The sequence below is a fragment of the Zeus faber genome (assembly GCF_960531495.2).
Source record: "Zeus faber genome assembly, chromosome: 12".
Classification (NCBI taxonomy): domain Eukaryota; kingdom Metazoa; phylum Chordata; class Actinopteri; order Zeiformes; family Zeidae; genus Zeus; species Zeus faber.
In genome coordinates this window covers 25,770,987-25,785,986 of record NC_137196.1, presented here as the reverse complement: position 1 = coordinate 25,785,986, position 15,000 = coordinate 25,770,987, and the positions used below count along the sequence as shown (strand labels likewise).

The 15,000-nt window shown below is 47.2% G+C and overlaps 1 protein-coding gene across 4 annotated transcripts in view; it reads right to left on the bottom strand.

The window, feature by feature from the left end:
• ctnnd2b (catenin (cadherin-associated protein), delta 2b) overlaps positions 1-15,000 on the bottom strand; it is a gene marked incomplete at both ends in the record, with an annotated part of 118,659 nt that overhangs the window by 48,206 nt on the left and 55,453 nt on the right. Inside the window, 6 exons of one of the 4 annotated variants that reach the window (XM_080010941.1) lie at positions 3,662-3,718; positions 6,614-6,932; positions 10,220-10,351; positions 11,608-11,849; positions 12,965-13,110; positions 14,312-14,473. In XM_080010941.1, the coding sequence (XP_079867067.1) occupies positions 3,662-3,718; positions 6,614-6,932; positions 10,220-10,351; positions 11,608-11,849; positions 12,965-13,110; positions 14,312-14,473 (1,058 nt within the window). The remainder of the gene's footprint in view (positions 1-3,661; positions 3,719-6,613; positions 6,933-10,219; positions 10,352-11,607; positions 11,850-12,964; positions 13,111-14,311; positions 14,474-15,000) is intronic. The other 3 variants (XM_080010943.1, XM_080010942.1, XM_080010944.1) reach the window with 3 other exon arrangements.

The following is a 15,000-nucleotide window of genomic DNA, read 5'->3' as shown; positions in this document are numbered from 1 at the left end:
CGTGTGTGTGTGTGCGTTTGTGTGTATGTGTGTGCGTGCGCGTACATTCTCGTGTCTTTCCTTCAGTCAAAATATTTTCGGCGCGGCTGTACACAGGATGCCAGGCTCCAGGAAAAGCTGTAATTAAACCCTGTAAATAATTAAGCTTGCGGTCCACAGTTCCGCTGCTGTTTTGGATTTATTTTAGGGGTTATTTTTTTCGGGGGGCGGGGAGAGCTGCAGGGAGAGGGTTGTGTTCAGATGACGAAACCTACTATAATGAGCACAGAGGATTTCCTATGAGTCAGGCTTTTGGGGAATAGCGCGCGAGTGAATCCGCTTCCACTCATTGTGTTGTGTGTGTGTGTGTGCGTGTGCGTGTGTGTGTGTGTGTGTGTGTGCACGTGCGCGCCCGTGTGTGTGCGCTGTGTCCACCACAGAGAATTGTCAGGAGCAGAGACAGACTTATCGAATGACTCATTCGCAGACAGACAGACAAGAGGGAAGACGGGGGGGGGCAGTGAGACAGGTAGTCAGTCAAACCTGTGCACATCTTGAGCTGTGAGAAATTCAGTTGTTTCGACAAAAAAAAAAGAAAAAGCCGATATAAAAAGCCGATGAGTCACGGCACAGTACTGTGCGTCTCGTTCCGGGAGGGAACGCAGCAGCTCCATCCACTCATTCTACAGTCGAACATCACACAGCTTTAAATAACCCACTGGGAGTGAAATGTCAGTGTGTGTTTGCGGCAAGAAAATGAAAGATTTGTGGAAAAAGAACAAAAGAAATTAGGGCACAGAAGCCCAGGAAATGGGTTTGTCGAATAGAAGACAATAGAATAGACCCGGAAACACACCGTCACTGTGATGCCTGTAGGTTCGCCATATGTACAGTATATACACTGTATATAGACACACATACTGTATGTACGTTCACTGCTGTGCTGGAATACCAAGACCTGCACCGAATAATCCCCAATATGTGAGGGAATACAAACCATCCTGCACTGCTGCTTAGAGGCAGATTAAATACAGATAGATTAAGTTCAGTTAGAATATTAGATATATTATACATTTATTATCAATGCAATTAACTGATTACCTATAGAGGAGCATATGAGGTATAGAGAGTATAGGTATAAAGTTAATTGATATTATTTTGCTATAAATTGATGCGATGCATCTGATTTTCACATTTTCAATTAAATGACAAAATTTAAATGAGACTGTACTGTGTGTACCTTTGACCGTGTTCACTGTAGGTGATGTGGTCCACTGACGACATTCCTCACATCGTCAGGTAATGCATTGTAAAACAGGATCTCGTGAAAATAAAATAAATCCGCCAATCATGCGAAAGGGTGTCAAAGCGCAGTTTTTTTCCATGCTCCCGTTGGCCGTTTATTTTTGGACCGAACTCAGCGACGGTTTCGTGTTTTATCTGATTCTTGTTTTGTCGCGGCGGTGGATGAATGCATGAGCGTCAATAATAAAAAACACAGAGTCTCCAGAATCAGCGCTCTGTTTGGCACCGTAACGCCGACGCCTTTCGTCCGCGTTCGGGCGAGGACCAGGGAGCGTTGCCCGGGCCTCGCGGTCGGCGCCTTCCCCCGGACGCGATCAGTGCGTGTGTCGTGGTTGTGGCGTGAGCGGCGGGCGTCGAGGTAGGCAGTTCAATACGCATTCAAATGGAATTCTAATCTGTGATCTGTTCCTGCAGCGGATGAACAGGACGGCTTATATTAAGATGGTCAATATATGACAGACAGACTAAAAGCAGACTTAGTTAAGTGTGTGTGTGTGTGTGTGTGTATCCATTGTGCGTCTGTGTATTTCCTGTGTGTAAGTGTGTGTATGTAATGCTTTGTAGCAGGATTGCAATTATGAGACCATTGAGAAGGAGTGTTGTTGATGACAGAGAGAGAAAGAGAGAGAAGAGAGGGATGAGATGAGAAAGATAAGGTGTGTGTGTGTGTGTGTGTGTGTGTGTGTGTGTGTGTGTGTGTGTGTGTGTGTGTGTGTGTGTGTGTGTGTGTGTGTGTGTGTGTGTGTGTGTGTGTATGTGTGTGTGCGTGTATGCGTGCGTGAGGGCATGGCTGCCTGACAGGCCCGTTGAGGCTGCAAGAAATAAACGAAAGGTCAGGAGATGTCAGATAGAGCACACAGGCATGCACACACACACACACACACACACACACACACACACACACACACACACACACACACACACACACACACACTCGCTTACTCACTCACCCACACACACACACACACACACACACACACACACAGACACACACACATACACACACACACAGAGCCACACGTGCACGCACACACTCCATCACGAGCCAGTGTCTGACTGTGAACCAGACAATGCTGCTGTGCTTGTGAGCATAAAATCAAAGGAGGCATTTTTATGTCTGGGTCACGTCACGTTGAGCACTAATCTGCATCTGTGCAGAAGCAGAAGGCTTCTGCCTCCCCATCACCTCACACACACGCACGCACGCACACACACACACACACACACACACACACACACACACACACACACACACACACACACACACACACACACACACACACACACACACACACACGGCAGAATAATACACAACAGCTTTTGAATCAAGTGTCAGTTTAGAGGATGGGACGAAGCCACGTGACCACAATCACCACAGAGCACGTTTATAAAAAACCACAAGGGACAGGAAGAAAAAGATGGAGAGATTATGGACGGATGGATGGTCGGACGGATGGATGGACGTATGGATGGTGGGACAGATGGGTGGATGGGCGGATGGATGGGCGGATTGATCGATGGATGGATGGATGGTGTGGTGGTGTGATGGATGGTTGGACGGTGTGACGGCTGGGCAGACGGATGGAGAGCCAAAGGAGTGGGTGAAGACATGAATCTCCCTCTAGTACTGGAATCCAGCGTCCACAGAAGCCCTGCCATTAAAAAAAGGTAATTTCACGCCGGGTTTTCTCCCCTTGGAGCAGAAAAGTCCAAATAAAACCAGAATGTGAGTCCAGAGGTATCGCCCCAAACTGCTGCCGCCATGGCTGTGTTTCTTTCTATGCAAGGGAAGGTGGAGGTAAACAGAATTTCGACTGCCAATAGATACATGTATAGGGGTACGGGTGCTTTGCAAAATAAAGTTTAATAGTTATACCTCAATGCTTTTAAAATGAGTTAATTGTTGCTTAGTCGTGGAATTTATTTTATATAGAGATAAAAGTAAAAAATAAAAACCGGCGAACATTATGATCGGCAGTTGGTCTACTGGAAACTAGATTCTAACTCAGGGCTCTCCCTCAGCGACTCATTTTTTTTTTAAATTCTTATTTTGGAAGCAAATTCAGACGAATCCCATAATGTGATTTCACATCCAACGTGAGCCAGGTTCCTTCTTTCGTTCGGTCTTTAACGCTCCATCTCGCATGAGTCCCCCCCAAACGCGTAGCACTATTTACAAATGGATGAGCAAACAGTGTGAAATGTACTGCGCCATGCTTCTCCTCTGACATTAACATCTGGAGATCGGTGTCGAGCAGAGAAGATGGAAAAGATTCAGTGGGTGAGGAATAGGTAAGGCAGATAGAGGTAGAACGTGAGTATATGTAAATATATATATAAATATAAATAGGTATGCATGAGTAAATAGTTGGATTACTTTGTCATTCTTTGTTCGGCTTGATTTTGATTCCACACAAGGAATTCTGGGTCGTACCTAGCGGACAGGGGTGGGGGACAGGCAGAGAGACACAAGAGAGAGGTGTTTGTTGGCGTTTCTGGCAACAAATTATTCAAGAACCACCATGATATTATATAGTCACGAGAAGTCAAATAGAAAAATCACTTTCCCCACAAATAGCTGTCAATCGTGTCCATCTCTCTCAACATGTGGTCATGGAGCAGGGGTGGGGGTGGTGGGGGGCGGTGGCGGTGGAGGGAAGCAGAGAGGGGCATGCGCTGGAGGGCGGGGAGGGAGGGTGGTGGATGCGACAGTTAAGGAGAGGGTCCTATCACGTTGTTCACCCTAAAAACGATAATATTATAATATAATACAAATTATAATATAATACTAATTCGTTTTTAACGCCGACCGTTTCCGGCGCTCAAACGGACCAAAACTATACGAGTCGTGATGTCATCCACGGAAACAATTCCGACCCCTGCCCTGTTTCCGAGAACGGGGCGGGTCAGGCAGGCTCAAGGGTCTGGGCCGTGACGTGGACTCTTTGGCCGCGCCCCCCTCCTGGAGAGCCTCACGGGGGCGAGCGGAGAATGGCAGTGACGTTTTGAAGAAAGGGCAAAAGCGGAACTCCAAATAACGGCATAGACGCCGCCGCTAAGTCAAAGCTTCCGAGGCTTGCGAGGGCCTAGGATTCGATTCCCCGCCCGGGACGTTTCTGCTCGGAACACAACTGAGGTTGTGCCGTCGGCAGTGCGTCGCAGCCCGGACTCTCGCCCAGTCCGATCGCCCCGTTCCCGCATGTGCAATTCAACAGGGGGGGGTTGGCGTTCCGTTCACCGTCCCTTTCTTCTACACGAGTCTCCCCAATCCATCGGTGCGGGCGTCGCGGGAGCCCCACCGCCCCCGGCCCCCCTCCCTTAAACGTAATGTGGTCACCAGGCCCATCAAACACGGGCGGCGTCAAGGTCTGATTCCGACAGGGCCGGCGTCGACATCGACTTCGCACGTAGGGGGTTTTGGGGTGGAGGGGTGGGCGGGCGGAGGGGGGTGGGGGTACACCAAGGGGCCAGCCGTCACAAGTCAATCCGTCCCAGATTGCAGAGCGCGAACGCTCGAGGCCGACGCGGGGGCGCCATGTGCGACGGGCGGAGGGAGGGACAGAGGGACGAAAACAAGTAGACGATGGGCGGAGGGACGACGGAGCCCCCCCCCGGGGGACGACTTAAGAGGCTCGTCTCTGTCGCACTCGACCCGCTGCCGCACGCCGCTCAGCAGAGCCCTTTCGGGGTAATTTGTGGGGGGGGGGGGATAGGGCTGCGAATGTGTACGCACGTCGCTCTCGCGTTGCGCCCGAGCCCGAGTGTCACTGAGAAAAGCGCGTATCCACTTCAATTAGGCGCGGTGCAACTTTAACAACCGCCTGTCATCGCCGTAAGTTGTGAAGCCGTTGCGTTTCATTTTATTTATTTATTTATTTTTTGCGGCGGCAGCAGAGGAATGAAGTCAGCGATAGACAAAAGTAGATCTCGGAGTAAAATATAGATAAAAGGCAACTAACTTTGAGCCCCTGTCCGTCTGAGTGTCTCTTTCTGTCCGTCACAGACTTTCTCGCTCTTTCTCGCTTTCGCTTTCATTCGCACGCACATGCAAACGCACACTCGCAGACACACGGACGTGGACACACACACACACATGCACGCACGCGCGTGCGCCCTCACACACACACACACACAGGCACGCACGCACGCACGCACGCATGCACGCACACAAACACACACACACACACACACACACACACACACACACACACACACACACACACACACACACACACACACACACACACACACACACACACAAAAGCAGACTGCAAACTGTACTTTGCTTTAAAGTGGGCCTGGCGGTGGGCATGCAGCAGTGTAAACCCAGATAGAGGAGAGAGAGAGAGAGAGAGCGAGAGAGTAAAAGCGAGAGAGGGAGAGAGAGAGAGAGAGAGAGAGAGGGAGAGAGAGGAAACCGTGAGAGATGTGGCGTGATGTGTGAGTCCTACTGAAGCCCAGATTCAGACAGAATTTCCACGTGTTGTTTACTCTCCGTTCAAAGAAGAGAGGGGGAAAGAGAAACATGGCGCCGTGTCTGTACTGTATTGCAACACCACCGTGTTACGCTGTTAAACAGGCCTCGCTGATATGACACTGTAGACTAATAATTATTATTTTTCTATTTTCATTGAGTACTATTACTTACTATTGATGTCTGAATCTGGGTCTCAGTAAATTGCAGAGAAGTGGGTGGGGGCAGGCGGACGGGTATGGAGCGAATTCAGTGCAAATACAACTTACTTTTATAAAATTCACAAATATGAATCAAGTTTTGTGAAGTGAAGAAAAAAAAATCCTACACTTGTGATTGAAGATTTATGTTGTTTACTGTATGTTGCCCGTTGATTGCTCTGGGAAACCTTTCTTTAGATTGCTGGGTGCACGCGGTGACTTCTTTCCCCACTTCTCGCAGGTTTGCATCCACAGGATGAGATTGACAAACGCGTAAAAGCACATCTGTGGATTTTCATTTGCCGTTCACAAATTTTGAATCAATAACATTGTGGTTTTTTTTTTACTCGAGAAAACTTGATTTATAGTCATACATTTCTCAGGCAGGGGTGGAAAATCCGAGTTCAGGAAGTAAAATTCCACTCCGAGTGGAATCAGCTGGAGCAGTGGGAAAAAAAACTCTGAAACTGTAAATGTCCACCCCTGCGTGTAAGTAATATTTGCGCTAAATTCGCTCCATAGACAAGACGATGGGGTTTTCCCTTCGGCGAAGGACTCGCGATAAAAACAGAAGCCCCGACAAAGCAGGACAACCCGAAACGAAACGGGGGGAGAGCCTCGGCCTCTCTACACGCCTCCTCCGGCCTGATCTCACCTGGGGTCCTTCTGGATACTGTCCACCGAGGGCGACCGGGCCAGGGCGGCCTCGGGGGGAAGGGCGGGGCCCGACTTGCTGTACGGCGACTCCGTGGACGGGCAGAACTGCAGCGTGCGGTAGGGGTTGGCGTAGTCCGAGGCGCCGCCCCCCGTGGCGAAGCTGGCCCTCTGGTAGGTGCCGGCGGCGCTCTGGCTGCCCGTGCGCTGCAAGGGGATCGTGTCGACACCGGGGGAAGCGGGGGCTAGAGCGGGAAGAGGATCGTAGGGATAGAGCAGATAGTTGAGGACCTCTTGGCACAACTGGTTCACCACCGGGTCTGATTGGGACCAGGGTAATGGGGGTTGGGGGGTGGAGCAGGGGGGGGGAGTCACATGCAAGCACCACGGGGACAACACCAGTCGAAGCAAAGAAAAGAGAAGCACAAACAAAACATAATAAATTTATAAAACAATCAAATAATAAAAAAAGAAAGGTTAATAAATAATTATGGCCGGCATAATTATGGTGGTGCTGCGAGCGCCGCTGCGGTTGCCTCATGCGATGTGATTAACCCCCACAATGAGACTTTCATCTGACAGGAGAGAACCAACATCCATCACGCGGGTGTCACGGAGTCAAACACAAAGACCAGCGAATGGAACAGCACAAAACTGGGAAGCGAGGACCGTTTAAAACCGGGGGTTCCTTTTTTTTTTTTTAGGAATAGCATTCAAAGCGTGAAAAATGACCTTCATTTTTTTTTTTTTTTTCCCCATTTTATGATTATGTTGGAGCATGCACTTCTTCATTTTATGCTTCACGTTCAGGCCTCTGACCAACAGAGGCTGATCCTTGGGCAGATATTTGCATATAAGGAAATTGTTTAATGTGAATTTGAATATATCTTTTATTATTGTATCGTAGAGCATGTAGGGCACTGCAAATATATAAAAAATATGATGAAATATGATGATACATTTGAAACTGATTTCAATACATTTTTCATGAAAAACATATTCATATATCAATCTTGGAAATGTCCGGAGGCCCCGTGCGCCTGTCAAGTGGCCCCACACGGGGTCGCGAGCCCCAAGGTTGAGAACCCCAGGCTTGAAGAGACACATGAGTCTCATAACGTGGAGACGAGAATGCCAGCGCAGTGAGCCACAACCCAGGAGGGTAGTGGAAAATGTCACCTTGTTAAACGTTTTCCGGGGGTTATTTTGACTTCCATGTGGTGTGTGTGTGTGTGTGTGTGTGTGTGTGTGTGTGTGTGTGTGTGTGTGTCTGTGTGTGTGTCTGTGTGTGTGTGTGTGTGTGTGTGTGTGCGCGTGGCGGACCGGTCGTTCGTCAATCTCCGTCCAGGCAGATGGGCGCAAGAACCTTGGGAGCCTTGTCTCGCGATGTGCGCTTGTCTTCTCCCCCGACTCCGACTATTCGTAATCCCGAGGCCACGCTGAAACAAAGCCAGACCCCCGGAGCCCGACCTTGGAGCGCCGCTAAAACCACAAAACTAAACCACGCAACGGAAAAACTTTTTCCGAGCCACAACAACGGGGGAGCAGAAAAAAGGACAAAAGCGAAAGAGAAAAGAACCAAAGCTGAAAAAGCGGATTTGATGCTGGAGAACGTTTTTCCCCGATGCAAATAGGGGTTTTTTTTGGGGGTTTTTTTGTGGGATACCTTATTCACTTCCCGCCCTCGTACGCTTTGCGCAGGCGCCTCCCGCTGTGCCGCGCCTCACCCTCGCCGTTAAGCAGAAAACGCCCCACGCCGCCACCGAGGCCATCGTTTTCTGCCTGCGGAGGGAAGCGGATCCGCGCCTCGAACAAAGGCGCCCAGACTTATGCCCGTGAGATTAATTGAGATTAATTTTCGCACCTTAGAACATAATTAGTCAACACACCGTGACTTGGGAGACAAAGCGACACCGCGGCCCCAATTACATTGGCCTACCCGGACGGATAAATCGGCGGATAAAGCGACCGTATTTTGCGACGTCGCCGGGCGAGGACGCAGAAGGGAACGGCGCTGCCCTCGGAGGTCCCGCACACGCCCCGCATCCAGAGCGGCAGAGGAAGTACCTGGAGCTTGTACTGAAGTATAATAAAACTGATCCAAAACGACTCCAGTCAAAGCGAAAGTACCACAATGGCATTTCCAACTGAGGTACAAGTCGGAGGTTAAAGCTTGTAAAGGTACTTAAAGTTTTAAAAGCATTTAAAGCAAAAGTACTTCTAACCCTAACCCTACTTCGTAAAGCTTTATTTTCCGCAGATGATGCTCGCGCAGATCCTAAACTGCAATTTAGATTTTGAAAGCGAAACTGTCGACGAAACTGAATATACCTTGGGAAGTACAGATATTTGAGAAACGTACTTATAGTAAAGTAACAAAGTACTTTTTTTTTTTTTTTTTTACTTTCCACTACAGCTGCTATTTTCGGGAGGTGACGTGATGCCGTTTACTGATGATGATGACTCCTAAAAATACGCCCGGTTCAAAACAGAAAGCGTGCTCCGCGACGCTCCCTCTGCTTATTTTTAGTCTCGGGCGGACGGGTTTAGATTCGTCACCGTCCGCGCTCTCTCTCTCTCTATCTCTCTCTCTCTCTATCTTTCTCTCTCTCTCTCTCTATCTTTCTCTCTCTCTCTCTCTCTCCCTCTCCACAAGTTTTCTCTCTTCCTCTGATCCACCCCTCCCCGCTCCTCTTCCTCCCGTCCCCGTCTTCCGTCCTTGATGCCGGGTTCACCTCGGCGCCACCCGCTGCTCCCTCTCCTCCACCTTCTCTTTCGGGTTCCTCTCTTCTATCTCCTTCTCTCGCTTGCTCTCTTGTACACTCTCTCTCTTTCTCTCTCTCTCTCTCTCGCACTCTTTTCTTTCTCTCTTAATCTCTCTCTTTGTCGCTCTTTCCCTCCCCCCCTCCCTTTCGTACTGCAGCTCAAACTCTCTCAAATTATTCCTTCAAAAGGAATTTTTTATTTTATTTTATTTTTTTTGTTTTGTTTTTTTTTCCCCCAAACCTGATCTACACCACATTGCTTTGTGGTAATGAATCTGATTTAGTGGGAGGCAAATTGAATTGCCAATTGCGTTGCCATGGTTATGAGTCGGGTTTACGTCATCAGTGGAGCGGAGCGGTGAGCAGAGAACAGAAGGTGAGGGCTGCAGCCTTTGGCATTTTCCTCTTTCTCGCCCCCATCGTCTGATGATGAAATTGTTGCAGATTTGCAGGAAAAAAAACAAAAAAAAAAAAAAAAAAAAACCCTGCAAAACCCAAAAGTAAACAGAGACGCCCCTCCCTCGACAGGTGAGGTTGAGGCATTACGGCTCAGCTGGTGGAGTCGAGGAGCTGGGAGAGCTTCCCAGCCTCTCACCAGACTTCCAATGGACGCGATGGTTTTTTGTTGTTGTTGTTGATTTGCGCCTCGAGCACATTTTCAAATGGAAATAATCCTAAAAAACGTCGGATCCGAGGTTCAGCCTCGAGCACAGGGGGGGCCGCAGTGTGAACCTCACGTCCTCTCCCCTGTCCCGCGGATGCGCCCTCTCCGAGGTAAACGGCGTTTGGGGACACCTCCACGCGTTTCCCTGTGACCCCCCCCGTTCCTCCAGCAGACTGACCTTGGCCCCTGAGGTTGGGTTTGGTGTAGACTCGGTCCTCGTAAATGGGGTCGATGTGGTGTTCGGGTGACTGCAGGGGCCGCAGCTCGGCGCCCAGGTGGCTGAGCTGACTGCTGTAGGAGCCTCTGGAGCCTGGAGGAGAAAACGGGAGGAGTTAGAGGGATGGAGGGATGATGGGTGATCAGATAGATAGATAGATAGATAGATAGATAGATAGATAGATAGATAGATAGATAGATAGATGGATAGATGGATAGATAGATAGATAGATAGATAGATAGATGGATAGATAGATGGATCAATGGATAGATAGAAGGACAGATGGAGGAATGGCTTGTTCATCATTTTAATAAACAAACGTTAGTGAAACAAAAGTTTTGCTTATTCTGACAACTTTCTTTTCCTATTTATAACTGAACAAGGTGTACAAGGTGCACAAGGTGCACAAGGTGCACACCAGCGGTGACAAACCTCCGGCCCCGAGGGCCCCTGCGATCCGAACCGCCAAGGGAAGATGAAGAAATTTGGATTTATTCTAAATGAATCCATAACAAAATAGATTTGTTTTTTATTCTTTATTGAGGTAATTTTTTAGCTAAAAATATTAGTTAAATAAAGCCTTCATTCTATATTTATTACACTGGTCAAATAGGGAATTTAATAATATGTGTACCATTTTCAGATACTTTGCACCAGAACTTGCTCGCCACACAGTATGAAACAGGTTCCATGCGGGTTGGCCTCCACCGTCAATGCTGTTGTTAAAGCTGTTATTACATATTCGCCTGGTTGCAACTATTTGCACGGACCCCGATAATTCAGTAAAATCGTTAGATTCCATAACCATGTTTCAATACAAATCCAAAGGGATAGTTAACGATGTAAGAAACGCTGTGACGAATAAAACCCGGGTTAGACCTTTTAGACCTTTTGACCTTTTCTTCTTTTCAATCTCAATAAATGTCTCTTTATTATGGGGATGTGTATTATTACACTATTGCAAGTTTATATCTAATATAAAGCTTATAGAGCTAACACTATGATAGTGGTTGTATAAAATAGAATATTAGTATATAAGTATAACATGAACAAAAAGGACAATTTAATCGTTAACTGCAGTAATTTGTGTGTGCAATTAATCTTCAACTATAATGTCATGATCCTGAGAGTCCTGGCTGTTCTTAACAATAACATATCTGAACAATTAAACACACACACACACACACACACACACACACACACACACACACACACACACACACACACACACACACACACACACACACACACACACACACACACACACACACACACACACACACACACACACCCACACCCACACCCACCACAACACTGATTGTAGTAATTAAAGTTTTGTTGACCTCTACCTGCCAGGCTCCCGGGCCTTTGCAGGGTGGCGTTGGCGTAGAGCTCGTGGGAGATCTTGTAGGTGTCGGGGCCCACGTGGTGCATCATGCGCTTGGGCGACAGCGTGGCGTAGCTGCCCACCACCGAGCTCAGCTGGTGGAGCGGCGACGACGAGTGGTTCCCACCGGGGGAGGTCGTCATGGCGAGGGGCGAGGAGGGGCCGGCGGTGCCGGCCGCCACCATGTTGATGGGCGAGGAGGTGCTGTGATGGGACGGAGCGTGTGTGAGAGTTGAAGTCATGCTAAAATGACCAAAGCGTCCGGAGAAAATACTATTCTCTCAAACTAGTTTAATAACTCAAAGGACTATTGAGAAATTAACTCATTAATCTTTGGAAATGAACAATAGTGATGAACAGCATGAAAACGAAAGGACCTGGGTTTGGCTTATCATCTGCCACTGGTATAATATTACCATGACATGAAGATATTGTTCATATTTTGGAGTCTTAAATTAATGATTATGGGAAGGATCTGGGGTCTCAAATATTGAAGGAAACTTTATTTAGTTATTAAGTTTTATAACTATATAACTATATTTGTTCTTTGTTTTGACGCCGTATCGCCATTATTACCACCTTTATCGATGCAATCGACCTCGCTTAGATACAATGGGATGTATAAATACATTTGTTTAACCATTTTTTGGACACTGCGCATGCATTAACGTAATCATTGTGTAAACCCTTTTACTGTAACTCGTTTGAACCTATTTGTGTCAGTTTCTAACTTAATTTGTTTGCTCTTATCTGCCTACATGTCTTTTTGAGTTTTGTGTATGTTTTTACAGCGTCTCTGGAAGACGTCAAACAAAACAAATGTCCTGCCATGTTGTGAAAGACGATACAGCTTCTCAGTCGGAATATATATATATATAAAACATTTTCCTAATATATATATTTTTTAAACATTGCAGTTCAAATACATATATACAGCTAAACTATATATGAAGAGAGAGTGAGGGGAGAGAAAGAGAGGACAAACTACACACACACACACACACACACACACACACACACACACACATACATATATATATATATATTATATATATATTCTTTAAACTTTGCTGTTAAAATACATATATACAGCTAAACTATACATAAAGAGAGAGCGAGGCGAGAGAAAGAGAGGACAACCTACACACACACACACACACACACACACACATATATATATATATATATATATATATATATATATATATATATATATATATACACAGCATATACACAGTACATAAACATTCAAGTCCATCCAAAACACTTCTAGTATCTAACGTCTGTCTTTCAAAAGGGCTCGGCCCCGTCGGACCAACCTGTAGGACTTGGCGAGTCGGCTGGGGGACTGTTTGGGCGAGGAGACCCTCTGCAGGGTGGCGTAGCTGGGCATGTCTGAGGAGGCCGAGCCCAGACGCTGGAGCTTGGTGGGGGAGCCCACGCCTTGTAGAGGGGAGCTCACGCGCTGCAATAGAAGGAGAACACGGAGGAGTAGCGTGTTAACCCAAATCGGTTCCGTTCAGATTCGACCCATTTACCGCTTTCCCATGGTTCCTTTCATCTGATTGTCTCTCGGCTTTGCGATCGTCCTCCGCACCAGGCACCAGAACATGCACAATTTATGGCCGGCACTTCAATTGAATTTAGACGTTTTTCCTCACATCTTGCACATCCGTGGTGTTTCTAATGAACGTCTGAGACTATATTAAATAAAATAGAGGGTCTCGCTGGTTTCATGTGCTGTCTACTGGTCTGCGTAGTCTGCTCCCTCTGACCCAAATGGCTGCTGCTCCACAGTACCTGCTGCACATCGAGGCCCATTCTGCTTAATGAATCCTGAATTTGCCCCCAGGTTTAAGGTGGTATTACTACACGTTCTCTATCGCACAACTGAATTAACGCCGCTTAATGCTGTAATGCTGTCAAGCTGCAAAGCATTACCCAACTGGAGTTAATTATTTGTATTTTAACAACATGTTTTATCTTTCTTAGCTTATCCTTTTAAGGAGCCCTAAAAATGTGGGTGTCATAACAAAATATAGAAAAAAATACATAACATTTTGGCACGTTACGACAAGATGCGGCGTTATTAAACAACGCGTTCTGCCGAGGTTATTATGATAAGATAAGATGAGATAACGCTTCATTAATCCCCAGGGGGAAATTCTGGTCTATTTTCCGCCTGCTTTTGCAGTGTTTCGCAGTCAAATCATTCTCAGCCACACGCTTTTTGTTGCTTCTCGGCCAAAGTAGGAATACAATCTTTGGCAAATCTTTTCAATTTTCTAGAGAGGGAGGGAAGGGGAGCAAAAGTCAGAGTTTGTTTATATCAATCGTCGTTTCCTTAAATTTGGCTTAATGCAGCTTTAATGTATCATGGCACTAACACTGTCAGGATTGGGCGGAGAGGGTTCTCTTCCCCGTGTACTTGAGTAAATTAAACATGGCACTCGCTCTGCGAGGGTTAGGGGTTTCATTACCTTTGTAGTTCAACTGCAGGGTATGTCAGAGCTGCTCACAATGCCAGAGCTGACGGTCTCCCACTGAGGTCGCCCCAAGTAAAAATGTATGATCCCTCAGTACTTTGAGGCACTCGGGATAAAAGCATCCGCCGAACGGCACATGAAACATTCATCGGGAGGTGGAGGAGGAGGTGGTGTATTTACCTGGGCGGGCAGTGTGGCACAGGAGTAGTAGACCGGGGGCCCGGCGGGTGCCGGGCTGCCGTCCGATGGCATGTGGAAGGCGCTGGCATGGGCCTGCTGGGCGTACGAGTCCCTCTGGGAGGGAGAGTCGGCTAGCTGGGTCGCCACCCGGCTGGACGTCACCTGGGTGGGGGGTTGAGAGAGAGAGAGAGAGAGAGAGAGAGAGAGAGAGAGAGAGAGAGCAGGAGCGAAAAAATAAAGGGAATCAAGACAAAAATGGCAAAATGAGGGGATTAGAAATGAACTCGTTTGGAGAACGGTGCCTTCATTTGCCTTTCCGAACCGTCCATTGGTTTGTTAAATGTATATCGAATCCATAGAGATTGGCAAACATCCCATAATACCATCAGATGTGTGGTGTCAACTTCAAGTACAGTTGCACTAGCTGCAAAGTACAACCTGATTGGTTTCTTAAATATTAGAACATGACCACATGACCGTCTAGACTCTAGACGGTTTCCCCAAATCCTTTTCGTTTGCCAGACTGCAAGACTGCCAGAAATATATAACTTTAATCACAAAAGTTAAAATCAAATATAACAAACAAATAAACCAAAAAATAAAAAATAAAGATAAAAAAAAAAAAATACAATCTCAATAATATTGAAAGTGGGCCCCTGCAATCCCATCACGGACGCCCAGGGGAAAAA